A 22,105-nucleotide genomic window follows, 5' to 3' on the forward strand; every position below is an offset into this window, starting at 1 on the left:
GCATGTATGGTTAAATACTGTGTATTAGTGTATTAGTGAACTGCAGACTCAGTCCCTACAGCTAGGCCTAATGGCACACCTGTTCCAAGGGACTGGAGAACCTGCCCCATACACAGCACAATACACTTGTCTGAATAATAATTGCTAAACAATTGGGGGAACCAATTTAAGGTTCAATATTTTATTTCACCCAATTATATTGGTATATGATATTATATACTATGTTTTATTACTTTTTTAACCTTTAAGGGAGGTTTCACTGAGAGTGAAGCTCTCTTTTGCAAGAAAGACCTCAACTCACACAGTTACAATATTCACAACTGGAAACTGCTCTGTACAACTCCCAGTCTGATCTGCTGGCAGCACAACTGAAGTAACTGGGGCTTAAAGGCTTTGCTCAGGGGTACATAAGTGGTTGCAGTGTGGTAAGACTGACTCAGATTTATCCTGCCTGTCTGTATATCAAACCAGGGGCCTTCTGTATCCTAGTACAGCATAGTACAGGCCACCAATGGACCTGGGAAGATGGTTAGAGAATTCAGCTGACAGACTACACTTTGTAAATCATCAATCCTTCAATATCATTAACATGGTCTTAAATATCACAACACCAGTCTCAAATGAGAGCTCAAACCAGTGTCAAGAGTCAATACTGTTGAGACAGTGACATCAAACATTACAGCTAAGGGCTCCACGGGCCATTAAGTTGAAAATACAACTCCATTAAAGACAATCTACAGAGCAGATGCTGCATAGCACGCATCTCAGTGGTTATCTTGTCAGACAAAACTAATAATGTCAGCAAGTAACTCTCTGAGCCTTCACATCATGTGCCAAGACAAAGTTTACACTCACTGTTTTTCTAACAGCTCTGGAGTAGCAGACTCAAGGAAACAAGGACAATGTGTATATTCAAAGTGTGTATGTGGGTTCTCATGCCTTTGTATGCTAACAACACAAAACTCTTCAATGTGAATCTATCCACCCGAATCTATCAGTGAATGAAAGACCATGAGGGTATCAAGTGGTTCAGTCTGTCAGTATGCATAGCTGCAGCCTGATGAACATCCAGAGCTATTTTACAGGTCCCAATAATGATTCCCCAATAGTCCTGTCAGAAAATAAGTCCATTTTTTTCCTTACCTGCTTTAAAAACATTCATGATCATGCACGTGTGCTATGTCAGTTTACTAACCCACAGACTCCTGAAACCCAATCTTCTAATATTATATTAAAGCTCTTCTAATTGTGTTAAATAGAGTATTGGCCAAAAAATGCAGACACCCTGCCCACATATTTTTGGTCTGAGGCATGGTTTGGGCTTTTTAGTGTCCAAGGAATGGAAATCCTAATACTAGAGTGATTAATTAGATAATAGCTCGCCTCCAACTTTGTGGCAACCTTCCTGTCTCAACTTGGCAGTACTCCTGTGCACAAAGCCAGGTCCATTAAAAAAAAAAGCTCTCCCCATCTGCTGTGTAAGAACTTGACTGCACAGAGCACTGACCTCAACCTCATACAACATCTCTGGAAGAAACCTATTGCCCAACATCAGTAACCTGCTTGTCATTGAATGGGAGAAAATCCCTGTAGCCCGGTTCCAAAATCCTGTGGAAAATATTCCCTTAAGAGTGGAGGCATGTTTAACAAGCTTAAGATGCAATTACATACATGTAAGCATCATCCATCATTGCCGAGAGAACATGAAGATCATCTGCACAAAATATTTGTGTGAAAACAGTAAATTAGAATCAGGCCAGACGTTGACAGGGCACACCTGGACTAGATTCACGGTTATTACAAACCAACGTGTTATCCTCCTTTGAGTACATCTCTTCAGGAGTCTGTCTGTATGTGTAGCTGATAGATCCTTTTTTATGAGCAATGACAAAGCTGTGGAGGCCTCAGAGCCTCAACACAACTGCTGCAGGCTAATGCACTATCATCAAAACACACACACACATGCTCCTACAAGGGGCTAATGAAATGGCAATGTACGTAAATCTAACCAGGGCACAGGTATGCGGCTGTCCTCAGACTGGCTGGGCCTTACAAACAGTAGGCAAATTGTTCTAGAAAAACGTATGTTAAACTGTCTTTATATGTATGCGAGTGTGGTCAACGTTTTCATGTGCACACAGGTGAGTGTATGACTTTCTTTTGTGATTGTAGTTCAGTAGCTATGGAGGTTGAGCAGGGAATAATATTAACACTGGTATGGTTGGGGATTTTATTCCCAGCAGGACCACCCATGTTAGAAATGCCACTGCTGGCTGGGATCAAAGCATTCACCAAACCACCAATGGTGGTCCTGGGATATACAAGTACGAAGAAGGTAGGAGGGGGAGAGCCCTTGACATTTCTTGCACAATTAAATTACTCTGCAACCTCTTGCTAGCTTCCATTGCCTAAGCTAGTGTTGTTCATACTAGTTAGACAAAAAAATCCATAAAAAGCCAGTGACTTATGAAACGGCTCAGTATATTGCTCTTAACCACAATCCACGTGCATGTAGATATTATTTTTGCCACCATAAAATACCATTATCAGTGTCCTCTAAACCCCATGTGTCTCAAAAAGGTCTTTGGTACAGCCAAACCTCTTGATGGTGTGGTTTTCTATTGGCCTAAGAACTAGAATTTTTGCAGCCCATAAAAATGCATTTGATACTTCAATGTGAGTTTCTTCTGTTTTATTTTAAAGGCTTAACACCAACAATTTTAACATCCCTAGCCCTGACACCACCCACAAAACACTGTTCAGGTTGATTTAAAACTGAAAACTACACAAGATGTAACCTTGTACTTCAAAATGTGCAATCACAAATATCATCTATGCTGAAAGAATGAAAACATCCTCAGTAAGATTAATAGTCCATCACCACATTGTGTGCAATATAATGACCTGAAGAACACTGCAAACAGTCAGTCAGTCAGTCTGTGTGTGTTCCAATAAGCAGTACCTTTGCATTCTGTTGCCTTTGACCTGGTACATACAATCCATCTAAACCCAGCAGAAAACATCCGAGCAGCAAGTGCCATCCAACATGGTGGAGCATGACTGCAGGAGACACAGTGGTCTGTCACACTTCAACTCTGTCCACGTTGTACCCACAGGCAGACCTCTGCATAGCAGGCTGATCCCAGCAGACACACCTCCACCTCTACTGTGTTCACACCCTTCCACTATTACCAGCTATATAGCATGTATATATCTAATCTCTCATATGTAGGACAATACAGCCCAGCCCATTAGGCCTGAGGCTGACCTCTCTGAACAGTGAAGAAGAGTGACTTAACAAAGAAACTGACAGAGACAACTGTAACCTTGTCAAATCTATACAATTTAAGTTTCAAAACAACCCAGATATCTTAATTCTACATTCTAGCCACAGTATAGTTTGCCCACAGGAGGTCAGAGCACACATCTGATCTTCTAATCATGACATCCTCAGTGTTTCTCCAGCACTCAGCCAATCAAAACAGACTGAAGGTGCGAGTAAGCATCTGATCACAGCAAGATGTTGGCACAACGCTAACTGCAGTAAAAAAAACCTGCTCCTTCCAATTGTGGGAAACAGAACAAAGGAAAACAGGGGCCAGGGGATTCCCACTGCTTTCAATGTGTGAAAGCGGTGGGAATCCCTTCTAGTGTGCAGGTTCCTCCAGTATAGGGATTTCCACTAGAAGGGAAAACCCTCTGGTGGTGGTTATAAGAGGGGAAAGCCACAGTGCCCATATTAAGTGAAATATCCATAGCTAAGTGGAAATTTTCACCACAGATTGTGAGGTTGACTTTATTTATACCACTGGGTTGATGCAAAGAGGAGACTTCCTCTACATTAATGTGAAAAACTGTGGCCTAACCCTTTGTCACAGGAAACATTACTTCATGTCTATTAGGAACACAAGAAGAGGTGGTCAAGCATAAACAGTAATATAAATAAAAGAAAGGAAAGGGAAATTGATTCAGGGTAAACCAACCTCTGTGGCCACTTGAAAACTACAGGGCAGATGTGCAAGGGAAAATCAAGGATTGTTTTTAATTTTAAACTTCCCGGCACATCCTTGTCCTCACCGCTCCATAATGGCTTCCAGTGATCTCTGCTGTCTGCAGTGAAAATGTAATCTCAGGACCTGTGCTGTAGGGATTGGGGTCCTAATGGCTCTGGTTAGCACAGGCAAGACACAAGGAGAGTGAATGCAAGTTGCTGATATAGCACTCTTGTGGCTGGTCACCTACTATTTAACAACAGTTGATTTATCTTCGCAGCATAGATACTCCTAAAATTAGAGTTTCAAATAGGAAAATAGTTCAAGCATGTTGGAACTTCTCATGGTGAGAAAAGTGTTCTCAGTGACAGAGACAAAGAAAAAAAACAAGAGGAAACTTCTTCCATCCATCCTTTCCAAATCCTCAGTCACGTCCTCTTTCTTTTTTATCTTAACACCCCCTCTTTCAACATCCAACTTTCTTTTGTGTCCTACTCCATGATTTAAAGGCTTCGTGGCTTGTCTGTAATTACTTTACTTTATACTGGAAGTACTTATAAACCTCACCAAGCAGAAGTTACTGCTCAGTCAAATGCACATAAAAGAAAATCTGACAGTGTGGAGAACTTTCCTATTGTTTTAAAAAGAAAAGAATGGCAATCAGATGTTCCTACACTTTTTACAACAAACACAAAGCATGTTGTCTTGTCCTTGTGTTTTCACGTGGCAAATAGTTCATACATAGTGCTGTATTCCATTCAGTGACTCCTTGATGCACCATGCACATTGTATTGCTGTAAACTGTGTATTACTCATGTACTTTATATATATTTTGTATGGGTGTAGAGGGACGGCCACAGAACCAAGAGGCTCCTTGTAGCTTGCCTGAAAATGAGCATATTTTTAAGTTTTCTTCAGGTTCCAAGTAATCCAGTGATAGTTGTCTGGACATCCATGCACTCATGCAAACGGGAAGCTGCAATAGCTGATTTGGCATCCTTTTAATTTGGCAAAATGTAAACACATGTAGGCTGCAAAACATGGCTCAAGTTGTAGCTATTTAACAGACTCCTTGGTCACATATATTTACTATGCTATACATTCCGCAAAGTGCCCAAATTATAGGCTGCATAATTTGTCATAATTTGCACATCTGTCTCATTTTAGTTCGATGGGGCCCACAGTGTTAGACTTGACACCTGTTTTAAAGAACCTCGTAACCTAACTTTTAAAAACAAATTTTTCTTCTTATCGTCTCTGATGCACAAACCAATATTGACAAAACAAAACTATAAACCAGACAGTACCTGGCCAAGAGGTTAATCACAAATATTAGACCTATACTTTGCAGCCAATTAATGTAGGTTTAAGGTGAAAACCAGGAGTGTCTTTGTTTGGCAAAAGTAAAGAATTTTTCATCGTCAATCCAGAAGTAACCAAGACTTTAGGATCAGTTAATTAATTAGCAGCTTTAGAAAAATGTTAATACTCAGACTTTGCTAAAATTCTAGCTATGCTAAGACAGGAAACATCCATCTAGTGTAAAGTCATTTAATAAGCAACTCTTGCCAGACTTTACATAAAATACAACATGAACCTCGGGGGATTGACAGAGCCATGGATAAGTGTCAGAATGATGGATCACCTTTTTCCACCTCTTTGTTTCTGTCTCAGCTTGCCAGAGGCCTCTCTAAAGACCAGAGTGGAAACATGTGGTTGTGATAGGATATGCAGCAGGGAATATTACCACCACAGTCGTGTGCGTCTGCCTCGCTCTCTCTGAAGAATGCAGTTTCAGGGATCAAGAGTTAAGTGGTGCTAAAACCATTTTTAAAACAGGAAGTGCTTTGAAAAACATGACTCACTCTTGTGGTGATGATCAGTGAAAGCGATAGCATGCTGTTCGGGTGCACCCGCAATTTGAAAGCCTGATGTCATTATGCAAGTGCATCCTCCCAAAAACAAAGATAGACCCGGTTGATCAAGCTCGTATTTTGGTCTCTTTAGCGATATTTCACCTGCAAATCATGACATTAGCTGCCCCATTAGTTGTGAAATTAATAATGGCAAACTAGAAGACAAAGCTTGGAGCTTTTCTTTTGCACATGCACTCTTGTAGATACTGTAACTGATTAGAAACTTGGATATATGTATACATAGCAGAGAAATCTGCATTCTCCAGAAGAAATCTACTTGGGGAGATAAGGTTTTCCTAATCCCCTACCCCGATTATGGAAACCAGGTTTCTCGTTTCCATGACAATTAAGAAATCAGCTTACTCGTGAAAGCAACTGTAAACTGGTTATTTAAGTGCATATAAACTCAGTCACTGTAAAAAAAAAAAAAAAAAAAAAAATCATAAGTTCTGTCATGCTTGGTCTCTCCCACTCTGACACATACTATCTATACAGTATATATACACACATACACACACAAAGAAAATCCACATGCCTGCATACTCGCTTGTTCTATATGACCAAAAGTCTAAGCCCTATAGTGACTGATTTATACCATTGTAAATTCAATTAAGCAAATCTTCATTTTTTAGAAGCTGAAGGCAACAAAAACTTGCTTCATGACACTAAAAGACACAAAAGTATTAAAATTTACAAAAAGTAATTTTGACTAATGTAGGACATGTTGATTATGAGGGTGCAAAGCCATCAACATACTTGGAAGCTGATGACTCTGGCTTTGTAAATTATATGTTTAGCTAAGGACTAACCTCCAGGAGTGTCTAACATCTTAGTGCAAACTAAAAGAGCTGCAGATTAACTGGTCAAGTGTCATGTCTCTAAGGAGAACTGTGGGCCCAGGCAGCACATGCATCAAAGTCAGGAAACCCCAACAACATGACCCCACACTCAGACATGTTGCGCTTCAAAGATGACAGCAGCAGACCTTGCAGTGGTGCCGCTTTATTTATTTATTATTTTAGTGTGGATATACTGAGGAGAGCCAGAGCCAGAATGCTTATACATTCATGGTATGGATATAATGAGAAAAAGGACCGTGTCCAAAATCACCCTCTCTTGTTCTTCATTTCCTATATGAAAACCTAGTGCTGCAGTTTAAATAGCATTAGTCACCCTGTTAATTTGCTGGCTATTTAATTGATTAGTAGATTGGTCATTTAGTCCGTATGATATCACACACACTATATGAGTATACTCTCACACTCTGAATATAATGTAGTCCAGTACAACGCCACCATTAACTATGACCTCAATAATAATCAGAAATGAATTTATGACAATTTCACCAAAAACAAACATTTTGAGCTTCAGTAACACAGATGTTGAGGCGGATGTTTTTGCATTGCAATGCATACTTTTGTACAGGTGTGACTATTAAAGTGACCAGACAGTTCATGTTACCAGAGTCCAAGGTAATAAATAGATTTTTTTTGTCCGACTAGTAGTTTACATCTGAGACGCTATTAGCAGGGAATGTTTGTCATTTTTTACTTGGTAAAAGTCTTAATGGAACAGCATTTTGAGAAATGCACTCATTCACTTTCTTACCAAGAGTTAGATGACAAGATCAGTACTACTAATGGACCATGTCTGAAATGTGAATACGCAGCTCGGGGCCAAAACACTATTAGCTCATCTTAGCATAAATCCTGGAAATAGGTAGAAAACACTTCCCGTCTCTGTGATTGACTGGATGATTTTTGAACACTGCTGAGGAGCACAGAAAAAGACAGATGGACAAAGAGTGAGACTATCTGTTAAGCAGAGAGAGAAAAAGGACTGACACACTGAAATGTAGGGACAGCGACACAGAGGAGGACCAACAGAGACAGAGATGGACACAAACAGATACAGACAGACAGACAGGAACAGACACAAACATATTAGACATTTTACCTAGAGGAGAGACATTATGAGACAATAAAAACACAAAAACAGAAACAGGTGAATGGGCAAATACAGATAATGAGAAAGAGATGCAGGCAGCTGAGGAAGGTTTCACTAACTAATAAGACAGATCATGTGCAACTTGTTCGTGCAAACATTCTGTACGGCACAAAACGCAAGGAGAGAGACGGTTGTCTACACCATCATCACAAAGGCATCCCAGTGCTAATGCCCATTGGCTGATGGAGAAACTCTGTGGCTGATGGGGCTGGCATAGCACGGCATGGTCTGCTGTGTTTTACAAAGGATTGCAGTCCCTCCTCTGGCTGTGCACTGCTGTATACTGTAAAGAGAACCAGATCCCCACTGACTTTTTCAGACATTTTTCTACATACATGAAAATGTAAATTCAAACCAGCTTTGCTTTTCCTTCATAGTCAAACATATGGTCTTTGCCTGTGTTTCCATTTCAAACATATGTGCATTCCAGAAAGTTTATTTTGTAAGTGCCAGTGTAAACAACTGTGTATTTCAGGCACTATGTTTTGTTTGTTCCGAGAGAAGCAGTGTGTGCCACATCACAACAGATTTCTGAATGTACAAGCTAGGTCACGGTGAATTAGATGTACTGATCGGTTTATTCATCGTAAACGACACAAGTGTTAAGGTTGAGTAAAATGTCATCATGGTTTCAGAAATGTGATATACTGTATTTAATTTTCAAAAAAGGATTCTGTGGTGGGATATGAATCATCAGTAGACAAGCCTGAAGAGGAAGCCAATGGGATAACAGCTTTGAGGAGAAAAGTGGCTTAATTTGACAAGACAGGCGGACAGTGGTCGACTAGGACCTGCATCGTCGCGCTGTACTGTTCCACGAGTGTTGGCACTCACACCCACTGTATAGCATTCATTAACTCTGTTGACAAAGAACTGAAAAGCAGCGATACATTGTGCAATTCTACTTTCAACAAAAAGCAAGAAAGTTCACTACACAATATAAAGGATCTTTAGTCAGCTGCACTGTGCAAAACTGGACTATGGAAGTAGTCAAGACTAAAAAACAACCAGTCAAGCTTCATCCATCTGATCTTTCATGATGGTTGATCATTTGCCAGAATAATTAGGCATCACCGCCAACTGGACAGCCAGTCTGGACTGGTTACAACATTTGTGAGGGTGTCACTTTGGGGTTACGGTTGAACTTAATCCATACCAGGGTTTCTGAGCAGTTTTCCAGAGGTTCAAGAGCCCATTTTATTGGATCTTTTATCAACAGATTGCAGTGGAGCTGCTACATCTCTAACTCTTGGATGCCTATGGGCTGATAAATCTTGTCATCAAGCCACATGCTAGTTACTGCTGCTTCCACTATTGATGTTTAACGGTGACGTAACTGCATCTGAAAACAATTATATATTCAGATGTAACATACAGGGCTCTAATTAACATGTATTTACAATAAGTAGGCTACACATGTGTGATTGGTCAGCATGCAGACTCTTGCCATTAGCTGTTCTCCTCCAGCGGGATTCCCTGCTTCTAAGAAAATTAAGATATATTACAGAAGGTGTTCCTGCAGATAGTACTGCTCAGAAACCCTGGTTCTAGTTATGGAACATAAACAAAAAAGATGGGGAGGAAGTGCTGTGCTGTAAGTAAGCAAACCAAAATGTAAAATCACACAATGGTTGTACTGCAAGGTTTGTTTTAAAATTTATTCTTTCTGTTGAGTTTTTATTATTCACTTTTGATTATTTATTTATTTATTTATTTGTGGGGGTGACTGTGGTTCAGTGAGTAGACCAGCCATCTCCCAACCGGAGGGTTGGAGGTTCGAATCTTGGTGCCTGCAGTCCACATTTTGAAATGTCCCTGGGCAAGACACTGAACAAGTCGCCCCTAATGGTTAGAGCCATTGGTGTGAATTGGCGCCACAGATGGCTGCCTCGGCTCTGTACCGGAAACATGTGTGTAACATACTTGGCCAAATAAAGGTGATTATCCTTATTTATTTATTATGGGTGGCACAGGGCACTGTGGCCTCACAGCAAGAAGGTTCTGGGTTCGAGCCCGGGCCTATCTGTGCCAAGTCTGCATGTCCTACCTGTGCCTGCGTGGGTTCTCTTCAGTCCAAAGACATGCAGCTTAGGTTGACTGGTGACTCTAAATTGCCTGTAGGAGTGAGTGTGGGTGGTGGTTGTTTGTCTCTATGTCAGCCCTGTGATAAACTGGCGACCTGTCCAGGGTGGACCCCACCTCTCACCAATGTCAAATCCTCCCTGACTACAGTATACTGAATCAAAGCAGCTTTTTAGTTCCAGTACAAATGAACCCTTTTGCAGCTACAATAAAGACCAGTGAGAGAAAGACTGATGGTCAGGCAGGCAGGCCAGGCACACAGGACACTCACACATACAATACATACACATGCGAATTGAACCCATCAGTCAAGAACAAAAGGTGGGCCAGCTAGCTGGGGCCTCTGACAGGACTGGAATGGCTGATATACCTGACTGTAGCTGCCTGTCTGTCCAATCCAGCCACAAATGGATAAAATCACCGTGACGACTGGTCCTCTGGCCTCACTCTCCAACACACGACAGTGGAAAAAGGCAACAACAGCTGTGCTTTTGTTTAGCTGTTTTTAAAATCTAAATGAACAGGGGGTTTTCAGCACTACTTAACAGGGCACTGTGTCATTTCTCAGAAATCTAGGCATCAAAATATTCTACTCACAGTTCTGCCAAAACTCAGAACTGAATCATCCTTGGAATCCCCCAACAGGTCTGCTAGGTCATTTGAGGACAGCAATGTATTCTGTGTGGAAACAAAGGGGACAATTTCTAAAATTAAAAACAACAAAGACAGCTCAGGGTTAAACCCATGGACAATCAAACACAGCGTAGACTGGATCCAAAAAAAAAAAAAAAATCACAGGAGTCAGTACAGTTTTTGTTATAAATCCTTTGATGATCGTTTATCACAGTTGAAGGTATATAACAGGTCATGTTGTCAAAGTATTAACTGCAGGAGTCTGAGTGAGTTTCAAAAGACTTTACTTTCACCTTGAACACCTCAGTAACATGTCAGAGCCTTGCTGTTTAAATGTCAAAGGAACAATGCTAAGAGGAAATTTCACTTGTGAAAATGATAGTAAAGTAAAAACATTATAGCCCACACACTGATTTGATGCCCCACAAAATTATTTTTACTCTGGCCAAGCTGCCAGGCCAACAACGTTTTGACATTAAGTCTTTATCAGGTATTTACAGCTTTTACTCTGACCTTTAAATGTGTGTTTGTATTTTGTGGCATGGTGAGGGTGAAAACACTGTCAGAAAACTGGAGTTATATTGTTAATGTGCTGATTGGTCTGGCTGTGGTGTCACACCTGACATCATTCTGAATGAGTCTATATGATGTCAGGTCAGAGTACAAGGTGTAAATACCTGAGGAAAACTTCATGTCAAAATGTCGGTGTGGCAGCTTGGCCTGAGCAAAACAAAATTTTGCAGAGCATCAAATCAGTGTGCAGGTTATAATCTTTTTACTTTACTAGTATTACACCTTGACCTATGCGCCTAATGCAAAGATGTTTTGGGAAGGTGCATGCAGTTTTCTTAAAACATTTGTTAATATGACGCAACTTTTCCTGATCTCTTCTTTTTCTTTTTCATTAAGCTTTCCTCACCTCCAGATTATTGGTGCGTGGGGAGCGAGGAGGCTTGGGAGCTGCCTCACCACAGTGGGGCTGGTGGTGGCTGCAGTGTTGCTTGGCAGCGTCAGGGTTGCCCATCAGGAAGGTCAGCTGTTTGAGATGACCCTGTAGAGACATTATTATATTATATTATACTAACACTATGTGTGGTGGTCACAAAAGTACACCCCCAAATCAGAAAAAGTTGGGACGGTATGTCAAATCAAAATTAAAACTGAAAACAGTGATTTGTAAATTATCTGTGCCCTGTATTATTTGATGCGATACCTCATCACCTTTCTTTGTTCAAAATAAACACTCCCTTCCTGCTCCTGCTCAAGGATTTTAGGACATATTTTGTGTTGTTCTGAATCGCATTTTTCCACAAAGGACCCATTTGCATGAGTGAATGCTGTGCCTTGGTGGAGGTACATGCGCTCTCCGAGTGCTCTTCTTAAGAATATGACAGGTAAGAGCCACAGAGCGAGTGTGTGTCTGTTTATGTCTAACCCCAAGACAATTGGAAAGCTGAACAGATTTATTGTAAAGGCCTATGGCACCACCTTTGACCCTTCTGCTCCTAGCTAATAGGACATCACTCAGACATCAATATAGGCTAGACGTACAGATAAACTGGATAAACCTAAAAGCAAAATTGGTTAGACCTGAATCCTGTGCACAATTATCTTCTAAGGACATATCGGAAGAATTTGGTTTTGTTACAGACAGTGCCAACAACGTTATCAGTGGCTTTGCTGCAACAGTGTTAGCATTTGATAACCGCAAGCTAGGCACTCTGTCACTGGAAACAGCTGCAGGAGCCAGGTGCTGTCCATCGACACATAACAACTCTCAAGCACTTTAGATTGAGTGACTGTGTTGCTTAAAGTCTATTTTACTTGCAGGTACAGGTCAGGTCGTGGGTCTTGTTAGTGGGTCGGGTCAGGCCTGGATTTCATTTAAAAATAACTGCAGGTAACAGGTCAGGTTCAATACAGAGCCTTGTGGGGGCAGGTTTTCAAATTTGCACCTTTGTAGGACTCTGATATATGCCACTATGTGTGGGGAGAAAGAAAACAGGATGGTGTGAGCTGAACTATTGTTGAACATGGCCATCGTGGAATAAACATGTTGAGTTTCGCTTTTTGATGCTTGTTATGCAAAAATAATGCTGTACAGACTGTTTTATGCTCGCTGCATAAGAAAACCTTGTGCAACTCTGTCAGAAAAATCCCAGTGTACTGTACCCTAAAAATAGATGGGGATCAAACTACATGTGTGTCTGCTAAACAGACATCTGCTGAAATTTTCATGTAGGAAAATACTGTAATTTTGTTGGTTATCCTGAAATGTTTTGCCTAAAAGATACAAAACTTTGTTGTTTAAGCCAATAATCCAGTTGCCTGTGCTGACTTATCAAAACCTCTCCGGGTCTTGCTGTATCATTAAAGAGAATGTGTCCCTTTCAGTCATGTTGAAGTGGAGTGGATGAGACTAAGAGTTACAGCTAAAAGCCACAGTTATATATGGTTTAGTGCTGCTAACACAAAAGATTGTCCAGAAAAAGGACTGTCATCACCTTTGAGTTTGGAAGCGCTCTGTCCTTGGAGCTCAATAAAAAAGCTGTCACCAGGGGAAAACAGGCAATGGAGAATCCTTTTTATGTATACCAAGTACAAATCCAGATGCTGCTGCTAAATTCTCCTGTACACCCCCACCGTGATATCACACTCTGATTCTTAAGCTACATGAATGCTTGTTGTAACTGGGACAGCATGTTCATAATGCAAAACCAGGTACATTACTGCCCATCAAAATCAGCCATTAATGGAAGAGTTCCAGTTTTTTCCTTGAGATGCAAACCTAGAGGACCATACGTGGTACCATAACGCAGGGTTTGTCCTGTGTAGAAAATTACAAGGCGACCGCCTCCATCAAATTTTGTACTGCTCCAGCTCTCGAAAAAAACTCTGGTGTGTTTTCATAGAAAACACTATTTTCTAACAGGCTTGCACAATGTGGACTTTTGTCATTTGTAACTGCAGTTTGTGGCGTTATGCCAATATGGTCACACTGAACTGTAATACCACAGTGCACAGGGAAAGGCGCTGTAAGAAGTGACAAAGAAGAAGTAAAGCGGTTAAATTTCCAATCTGAGCATCTGCTTATCCCCCACAACAGGAATGCATCTTGAACTGCCTTGATATTTTGTAGCTGTTCAAACAGGTGAATATTGTTTCTGGTGCATCCAAGCATGTTCAGTTTTGCAAAAGATTTTCCTAAAGTAATGTTACATCACTACTGTAGTGTAATGTTGTGTAAAGTGTAATGCTTTCATTATTGAAGATACAGCTTGTAGAATCAGGGTTGACTTTACAAATATGTATATATGCTAAAAGAATGCTGCTGGCTTTATGAGACAGCATTGCACAAACTACACACTGGATACCTTAAAACTTCATGACATTACAGCTATCCATCAAGTGGCAAAAGAAAAGGAAACTCACATTAGAGAAGGCAACACCCTTACAAAAGCTTTTCTCTATAAGTTACAAAAAACTCATAAAATTGTTATTTTTGAGAGCAATGATTTTGTCGTGGGCTTCATGGCTGCATCAAAATAATATGAACGCCTCAGAAAAAGGGGCCTGACATTGAGCTATGAGCCCATTACTTGCTTATGCAAGCAACTGGGTTGTGCTGATTTTGATGGTTTGAATATGAGATTCTGCATCTATTTAATTACAACTGTAAACATCTTCACATAGAGTCATTACGCTCAAATTCTGCATCCATTTAATTACAACTGTACATCTTCACATAGAGTCATTACGCTCAGGTAGGCTAACATCTAAAAATCTAAAAACTGAACTGTATGCATTTGAAAATCAGCAGCAAAAAGCAAAAACACTTTCATGAATTGTTCTTGAGTTGACATGACCTTCTTGTCTCCCAGTCCAAAGACATGTAGGGTTACAGTAAAATGAGGTGAAATGTCTTCATGTTGACTGGAGAACAGGGATAAGGGGTGGAGGGCACCAAACTCATCCTCTGTGTAAACATTCATCAGTGTTTTCCTCTGTAATTTATGCAACACTGGTATTTTGGAGGCAACTGAGATTGTGGTTAGTGCAGGTTACAGGGATTTTGACACATACTTAAAAATAAATACATGGTTTCTAAACATTTGTGTAAGTGATGAAAGGGAATGTGGTGGGACAAGGCCAACGTGCTGGAATATCTGCTTTTGTGCTCTTTCCTCGTGTGTTGCTAAGATGAGCAGGCATGTATGTCTTTTCAGGCGACATTCAAATGAACTGGACTTTACACATTGGGTTTACTACCTTGAAAGTTGTTTTAATATCATCAGGCTGTTGCATAACCATGTGGTCACAAATAATGTATTATTACACACACAAAACGTAAAACATTCGACAATTCTAAAAGTATAGATTTAATATCCAACTCAGGCTATTTGGACTTGTTTTAAAGTCAGCTGAGAGTCTGAAAAAACATTTGCAGTGCTGGACACACAGATAAAGCTGGATGGAAGCCACTTACTTCTAATGGAGTCTCAAAGCCCTTGATAATGCCTCCAACCATGAGCAGCCCATTGGTGCTGATCCCCATGCCATGGTACACCCAGTCCACACTCTCCAGCAGAGAACAGTCCACGTACAGTGCCAGGCGCTCAGCAGACACGCTGAAGGCCACATGGTGCCACTTTCCATCAGACAGACCACTGACTGGGAACCTGACAGAGACACATGGGTCATCATTATCTAATCACGTTTTGTTTTTGTTTTGAATTGAATGTCTGAACTAAAGTCATGAATCTAAGACAGAAGTTCAATTCATTCATATGATGGAAGCTGAAAAAAGCACCAAATTCAATGTAGAAGAATGAGCATTAGTCATTTGTATTTCAAACTTTCTTTCCTGCAAACTTAAGGGGCCTACATTACCCACAATACTCACTGGCAGTTCAGTCAGACAGTGTATGTTATGCAAATAGCAGATAATGTAGGATTGAGCCACACTCCTTAAGAAGAGATGAAGCTCTATAGTGCTCTGTAAGGTGAGGTTGCTTTTTTTGACTCCAAACTCCCAGTTGGTTCTCATATTCAAATTTGTAATGTTCAGGCTCAAACAACTCTGGCTCCAGAAACATCACTTAAGGCGACACAGGTTTTGGCTTATCAGATGTTTCCTTCACTTCATGGAGCTACCTCTGGAGCCTGTTGTCACTTATGCAGTAAACAGACTCTGATGTGTAAAATTGGTGGAGTTCTCCTTTTAATATATAAAATATTTATCAGAACAGGTTTAATGTCTAAAGCACCTGCTAATGTCCCCTAGAGGTCAAGCTGGGCTCTCCACCCAACCAAACTCTGGAGGTGGAAGCCACCAACCAGCATGCTTGATGGACATGGAGCTTTGAAATAAAAACAACCATGAGTCAATAAGTACAAGGCATGGTATCTGTTTTTGTGTATAATTTGGCCCGGTTCTGTCTGCCATCCTGCAGTAATATATTACTTCGAGTTCTGCGGCTCCTGAAGAAGATAAACCTGCCAAGAGATGCCTAATAAATCATTTCACCAGACACAGCACATACAAATACACTCCCACAGTGCTTTCCTCCATGTTATAGACACATCTCCATACACTATAGCCAAGAACCAGCAATTGGCAGGAGTGATTCTCAATGAGCTGAAATGTAATCACTTTCTGGTGTCTACATTTTCTAGTCTTTTTTGACAATGGGTAATGCATAAGAGTGAAAAGCTAGGAACTGAGTCACTGCTAGATTTTTGGGCAGTTTTAGCCAGTTAATCATGAATTATCTTCTATGTGCCAAAGAGGTTTCACAGCACTCACTATATACACACATTAATACAATCAATCAGATTGTATTAATTTGGGGCTGGAAAGGAAAAGGGGAAAAATAAAGAGCTGAGACTCACTCATAGTGTCGTTGCTGTGTTCCTATGAAGATGATGGCATAAGCACTGATCCTTAGTTGCATCATCACATGGCTGTCGGGGCTGAGAATGGTGAACACACTGCGTTCTTCTCTCTGAGGACTTCGCAGCTGCACCAGTAAACTGAACTCATCTGCAAACCTAAACACAAGCACATAGTTTCTGCTCAAAACATAAAAGGATACCTGTGGCCAGGAAGTGTGCCGTTAGTCCTCAAGGACACAAGCACATTGCTAAATAAGAAACAAGAGCTGGCTGACTCACCAAATTACAAGTGACTAAAGGTGTGGTACACCAACAGCTTTTACCTTTACATAAAATAGTATGTCAATGTCAGTTATAAAGCACATTTAAAAGCATCTGTTGATCAAAGTGCTGTACAATACTAGATAAACAATTAGTAATAAAGTTTGCAAAATAAAAACAAAGGTAAATAATCAAAATACAACATAACAATGATCATTTCAACAGGGTAGTTTCTTAAAACACACCACACTCTACAACTGTTCTAAACACCAAGGAATAAAAATACGTCTTAAGAGTGACTTTAAAAACAGACCGTGAAGATGCCAAGTGGCAACCTGCTCCATAGCTTTAGGGCTATGGACCGACCTCCTCTTTCTTTAACCTTACTGTATGTTTGGTACAGTCAGAAGTGAGTGAGCAGCAAATCTAAAATGCCAGGCAGGAAGATATGACTGCAAAGAGCAAGCCCATTCAGCAATTTAAAAGTTAGCATTAAAATCTTAAACTGAATCCTGTAATAGCCTAATATCAAAGTGCTGAGGAGAAACTACCTGTCAGTGAAGAGCTGCTGTAGAGGAAGAGCCAAGGTGGAGTACTGTCCCACCTGTAGAACTGGACACCTGCTGTCCTCCACAGTCATGGACATGTTACTGCTGTTTGACACCTGAAGAGAAAGCTCCAGCAGAATGTTCACCTCATCTGTAGTGAGACAGTTGAGGGAAAAATGGATGGACTGAATGGAATGAACTGTCCAACAATCAGTTACATTCAGGTGTCCACATACGTCTGGCCATGCAGTGCATGTTCTGCCCGGTTTCAAAATTAGAGGACCCAGACGGCGGCCATCTGCAGGAACCAAACTCACTAATTTGTCTGTTGGCAAAACAACTTTAACATGCTGTGAACAGGACATTCACTGATGACATTACTGAAAAGCAGGAAACCACTTACGGGGCCTTTGGTTTTCCAAGCTGCTGGATGGTTGCCACACATTCCATTCTATTTTAAGTCTTTTTTGTGCCCCTACAGTGCCAAACATTGTTTTAGCCCTCATCCACTGGCTTATTGTGTCATCTGCATTAAGCTACAGTACAGAATTTTATTTTTACCCCCTTGTGAGCAGGTAAAGTGCCATTTGTCGCATACTGTGTGCTTGGACAACTCCTAATGAGAATTATGATTAAAGCTCTTCATCATATTTGGAGAACATGAGTCACCACTGATCACCTAGAAGTGACTGAGATCATTTCCAAATAAACGTCTGTCTCATCATGTAAGAGTGGTGGTGAGACTGATCAGGCTAAAATAAGGTGTATTTGAGTAACATGGAAGAAATATATCCATTTAACTAAAGACTATTCATGATAGATTTATCTACACGAATAGCAGGGTGCCTAAAGATTACAGTGGCAGCATTCCGACATGAACTTCTGGGATTTAGCCACTATGAACATGTCTGTCACTGCCTGTGGACATTTTCCAAAGCTACAAGATTGCTCAAGCAAATTAAACCTTTCTCCTCTGAAGCACTTTTATAAATGAATCCATGTCTGTCAGTCCTTCAGATAGCCATTCGCTCTAAAAAGTCATCCTAACAGCAGTATCAGACAAACCACTAGTGTATAGGACGTCACACTCCTGAGGAATGGCAGTAAGGGAAACATACAGTATCTGCTGTCGCACAAAAAATTCTAACACACCGGCCTACTGGAATCCTCAAAAATAAATGGAACGGTGTAAAGAAAACAAAGATATGAATAATGGTTTGAACTGCACTTTTTAACCTGACATAAGACAAGTTTTTAGGGGGCTAACAAGTAAACATTCATTTTATATTTATATCAAGGCACAAGGAACCCAGCTGATATATAGAACAGAGGGCAGGGAATTCTGCTTAATAATAGGGTGACTTTACAAAGTAAGGTCTAGACCTTACTATTATTATAATAGAGGAAAAACCCAAAAAATCCCCCTTGAGCAAGCACTTGGTGACTGACAGAGGGGAGGAAAAACTCCCCCCTAAAATACAGTAAAATGCTCATCACGTGTTCCCAGAGTCCAAGGCAGCATCTTGACATTGCTTGTTTCCTCAGAGAATAACAGCAAATCCTTTTAATTGATAGTCAGTCATATATGGAAACTTTGAATAATTGTTTCAGCACTGAAGGATGTAATCACACACACACGACAAATTCTGAGGAACAATCTATATTTGTGTGGAAACAATGACCTCAAAGGTGGAAAGAGTCACTTTAATTCAGAAGAGTCAACTGCTATGAAAATGTAAGTTTGAATATGAATACCTAATTGTACTATAGCCTTTAAACTGAGACCAAGGCCATCCATCCATCCATTATCTATACCGCTTATTCCTGAATAGGGTCGCAGGGGGGCTGGAGCCAAACCTAGCTGACATTGGGTGAGAGGCGGGGTTCACCCTGGACAGGTCACCAGACCAAGACCATGTTATATTGATGTTCTGCCAGCATGCCTTTATCATTGTCCAGAAATGTACCTTAAATGTACATTCTGCATGGTTAGTGAGAGCTCATTTATCTGCTGCTGTTTTGACCTACAACTACACAGGCTTCTAACAATTTAGAAAATGCAATGAGCCACAATAACATTGTCATCAACCACACAATAAACAAACTATTGTCATACTGAGGAATGTAGCATTGCTGATGCTATAATACCTAAATGAGCAGTAATTTATAGCCCCATGAAATGAAAAATGTTCTTGCATGCTTCCTGATCTAATGCACCAATGGGCTTTATTAAGCCCCACTCGTGCATAAGTATGCATTTAATGTGTAGGAATGCTGTATACTTCATCCTAGGTGCACGTGTGCTTTTCTCCTATAATAAAAGAATCAAGCTATTAAGATAGGAAAAGGGTAAGGAAGGAGGGGAGGGGGGTGCCCAACATGCTTGTTCTGTTCCCTGTAAAAGTAAAACAGATGTTGAGTCCTGCATCAGGGGAAATGTGTGAACAGTAAGGATTGTCAGGGTTGGGTCACTTGTTTGGTGATTTTGCCATTTTTCCTGTTTACACACAGTCAGATTAACTCACTATGTTTTTATATTCATGTGGAGTCAACAAAAAAGTTTTTTAATTAAAATATAAGTGACCAGACTGCTGAAAATTCTCTAAAATAACCGAACTGGACTCGTGACAAAATATGTGTGATTAAACTGAAGGCCCTGCACATGCCCATGTGATTTTAGTTAATGTAATGTTAGGTGGAGCTAAGACGGGGATTACAACATCACCAAACGTATCTGTTCTTATTAGCAAAATAAGAACCATGAAAAGCTATGCTTTACTGGTCTGTATTGATTATGATACTGTTGGGGACATTTTCCTCAATTCTTAAGCTATCGATTAAATTTTATGTCCTCATGTCTGTAAAAGTTGGGACATTTTTCCAAAATACAGAAAAACTAAAAACTGTGATTAGTTAATTCGATTGAACCTTTAATTGACAAAAGTACAAAGAAAAGGCTTTCAACGTGCTGACCTTTGCACCTTTCCATCTTTTGGGGTATCCGAGATGAGCTCAGAACAAAAGAACTCAGTGTTTCTGCATAGCAGAACAGGTTGCATTTCTAGATGCAGTGGCAGATTGTGTTAAGTAACAATGGTTTTCCAGAGTCCTCCTGAGCCCATGGGGCTACATTCATCATGGTAACATGGCAGTTTTTAGGGCTGCCCCCTCAAAGTCGACTAGTCAAATCATTAGTTGAGAGGCCTATCAGTCGACTTAGACTCTTCAAGTAGAACCTCTGTTCTTATTTATTTATTTGGCAGCCAGTGTGAACTACAGTAGAAGGTAGCCACAGCCCGCGTTAGTTTGTCACTGTCCTCTCCTCATTTTGGTGAACCTAGCAGCAATTTGCTCAATAATTCCCCCTGTGGGCGGTGGGCAATACCCACTTCAACAGTGACACCGTCTGATGCCTGGATGTATTGAGGTCCAGGAACACTATTTAGCAAACTGCTGCCCAGAACAAGGAGAGTAGTGTATCATGGGAAAGAACACGATGGAACTGTGGTGTCAGTTATTGTTCAGTAACCAGGAATGACGATGATGATGATGACAATGACGACGACGACGATAACAACAACAACAACAACAACAACCTTTTTTTGGTCAAGTATTTACACACAATGAATTTGTTTCCGGTACAGAACCGAGGCAGCCATCTGCGGCGCCAACTCACACCAATGGCTCTAATCATCGGGGGCAACTTAGGGCTTTCAGTGTCTTGCCCAAGGACACTTCGACATGTGGACTGCAGGCACTGAGATTCATTGATGATGATTAAATGGTTAAAGAATGGTGACCTTTTCCACCATTTTAAGGCTGTAATACCTATTCCAGCAATAGAGGAGTTTTTGTATTCTCATTTCATGATTCAACAGGAGCAGTAGAACAAGGGGCAATTTATCATGTCTAGGTTTTTTTTGTTTGTTTTGTGTGTGTGCTAAATGCATACAGTATATGCTGCTTAAAACCAGACAATACAAAACCTCATAGTGCACATTACCAAGGCCTGGTTGTGGAGGAAAAGGGCATGAGTGCTGGACTGGCTTGCCTGCAGTCCTCACCTGTCCCCAGTAGAAAATGTGTGGCACAATTTGAAATACAAACCAAATCCAAGTGGGCACAGTGAAATATGACTCAACTACAAAAGTATACCACTTTGCGCTCATTAGTTTCGTGTTAGGTTTGGAGGGTCTGCACCCTTATGGGCATTCAGGGGTTAAGATGCAGAGTAAACCTGAACAGGTTGTAGTCTATCACAGGGCTAACAAACTGCTCCAAAAAAAAATGAAGGGAATACTTGATTACCACAGTATAACACTAAGTCAGATAAACTTCAGCAAGGCTCTTACTGCCCTTGAGTGGCCCAACAAAAACACAGACTTAAAGGTGTGTCTCAATGTTTCCTTAACAGTTGCTATTTGGGAAGCCTTAAGTGTTTGGACAACGACCAAGAGTTCATTTATCCTTGACTTGTGTGTTAAGGAGTCAGGGCATAGCTAAAACGTTGATGTCTATGACCTCCACAGCCAAAACATGAGCTACTCACTGAAACATGTTTCTCTGTCTGCACACAAACAACAGAGGCATGATGTGATCATGTAGCTGCAACATGTCCATTTAGTGTTACAGCAGTGGTATCAGATCCAGTGCTAAACCATGTTTCTGTTACATTGCCAGAGGTACTGTATCTGTGGTGGGACAGGTATATATGCCCTTATGGTCAATTAATGCAATTTTTTGTGTGTGTGTGGTTTGGAGATGAGGTCCA

At 40.6% G+C, this 22,105-nt stretch overlaps 1 protein-coding gene across 1 annotated transcript in view; it reads right to left on the reverse strand.

Moving 5' to 3' along the window:
- The window catches only part of LOC109968687 (collagen alpha-1(I) chain), an 84,556-nt gene that overhangs the window by 39,076 nt on the left and 23,375 nt on the right, over window positions 1–22,105 (reverse strand). Inside the window, exons 2-6 of the mRNA XM_020615145.1 lie at window positions 17,338–17,485; window positions 16,523–16,681; window positions 15,117–15,309; window positions 11,550–11,681; window positions 10,595–10,675 (exon numbers count right to left, since the gene is read on the reverse strand). Coding sequence (XP_020470801.1) covers window positions 10,595–10,675; window positions 11,550–11,681; window positions 15,117–15,309; window positions 16,523–16,681; window positions 17,338–17,485 — 713 coding nt within the window. The remainder of the gene's footprint in view (window positions 1–10,594; window positions 10,676–11,549; window positions 11,682–15,116; window positions 15,310–16,522; window positions 16,682–17,337; window positions 17,486–22,105) is intronic.

Source organism: Monopterus albus, unplaced genomic scaffold (genome assembly GCF_001952655.1).
Source record: "Monopterus albus unplaced genomic scaffold, M_albus_1.0 scaffold158.1, whole genome shotgun sequence".
NCBI classification, from domain to species: Eukaryota; Metazoa; Chordata; class Actinopteri; order Synbranchiformes; family Synbranchidae; genus Monopterus; species Monopterus albus.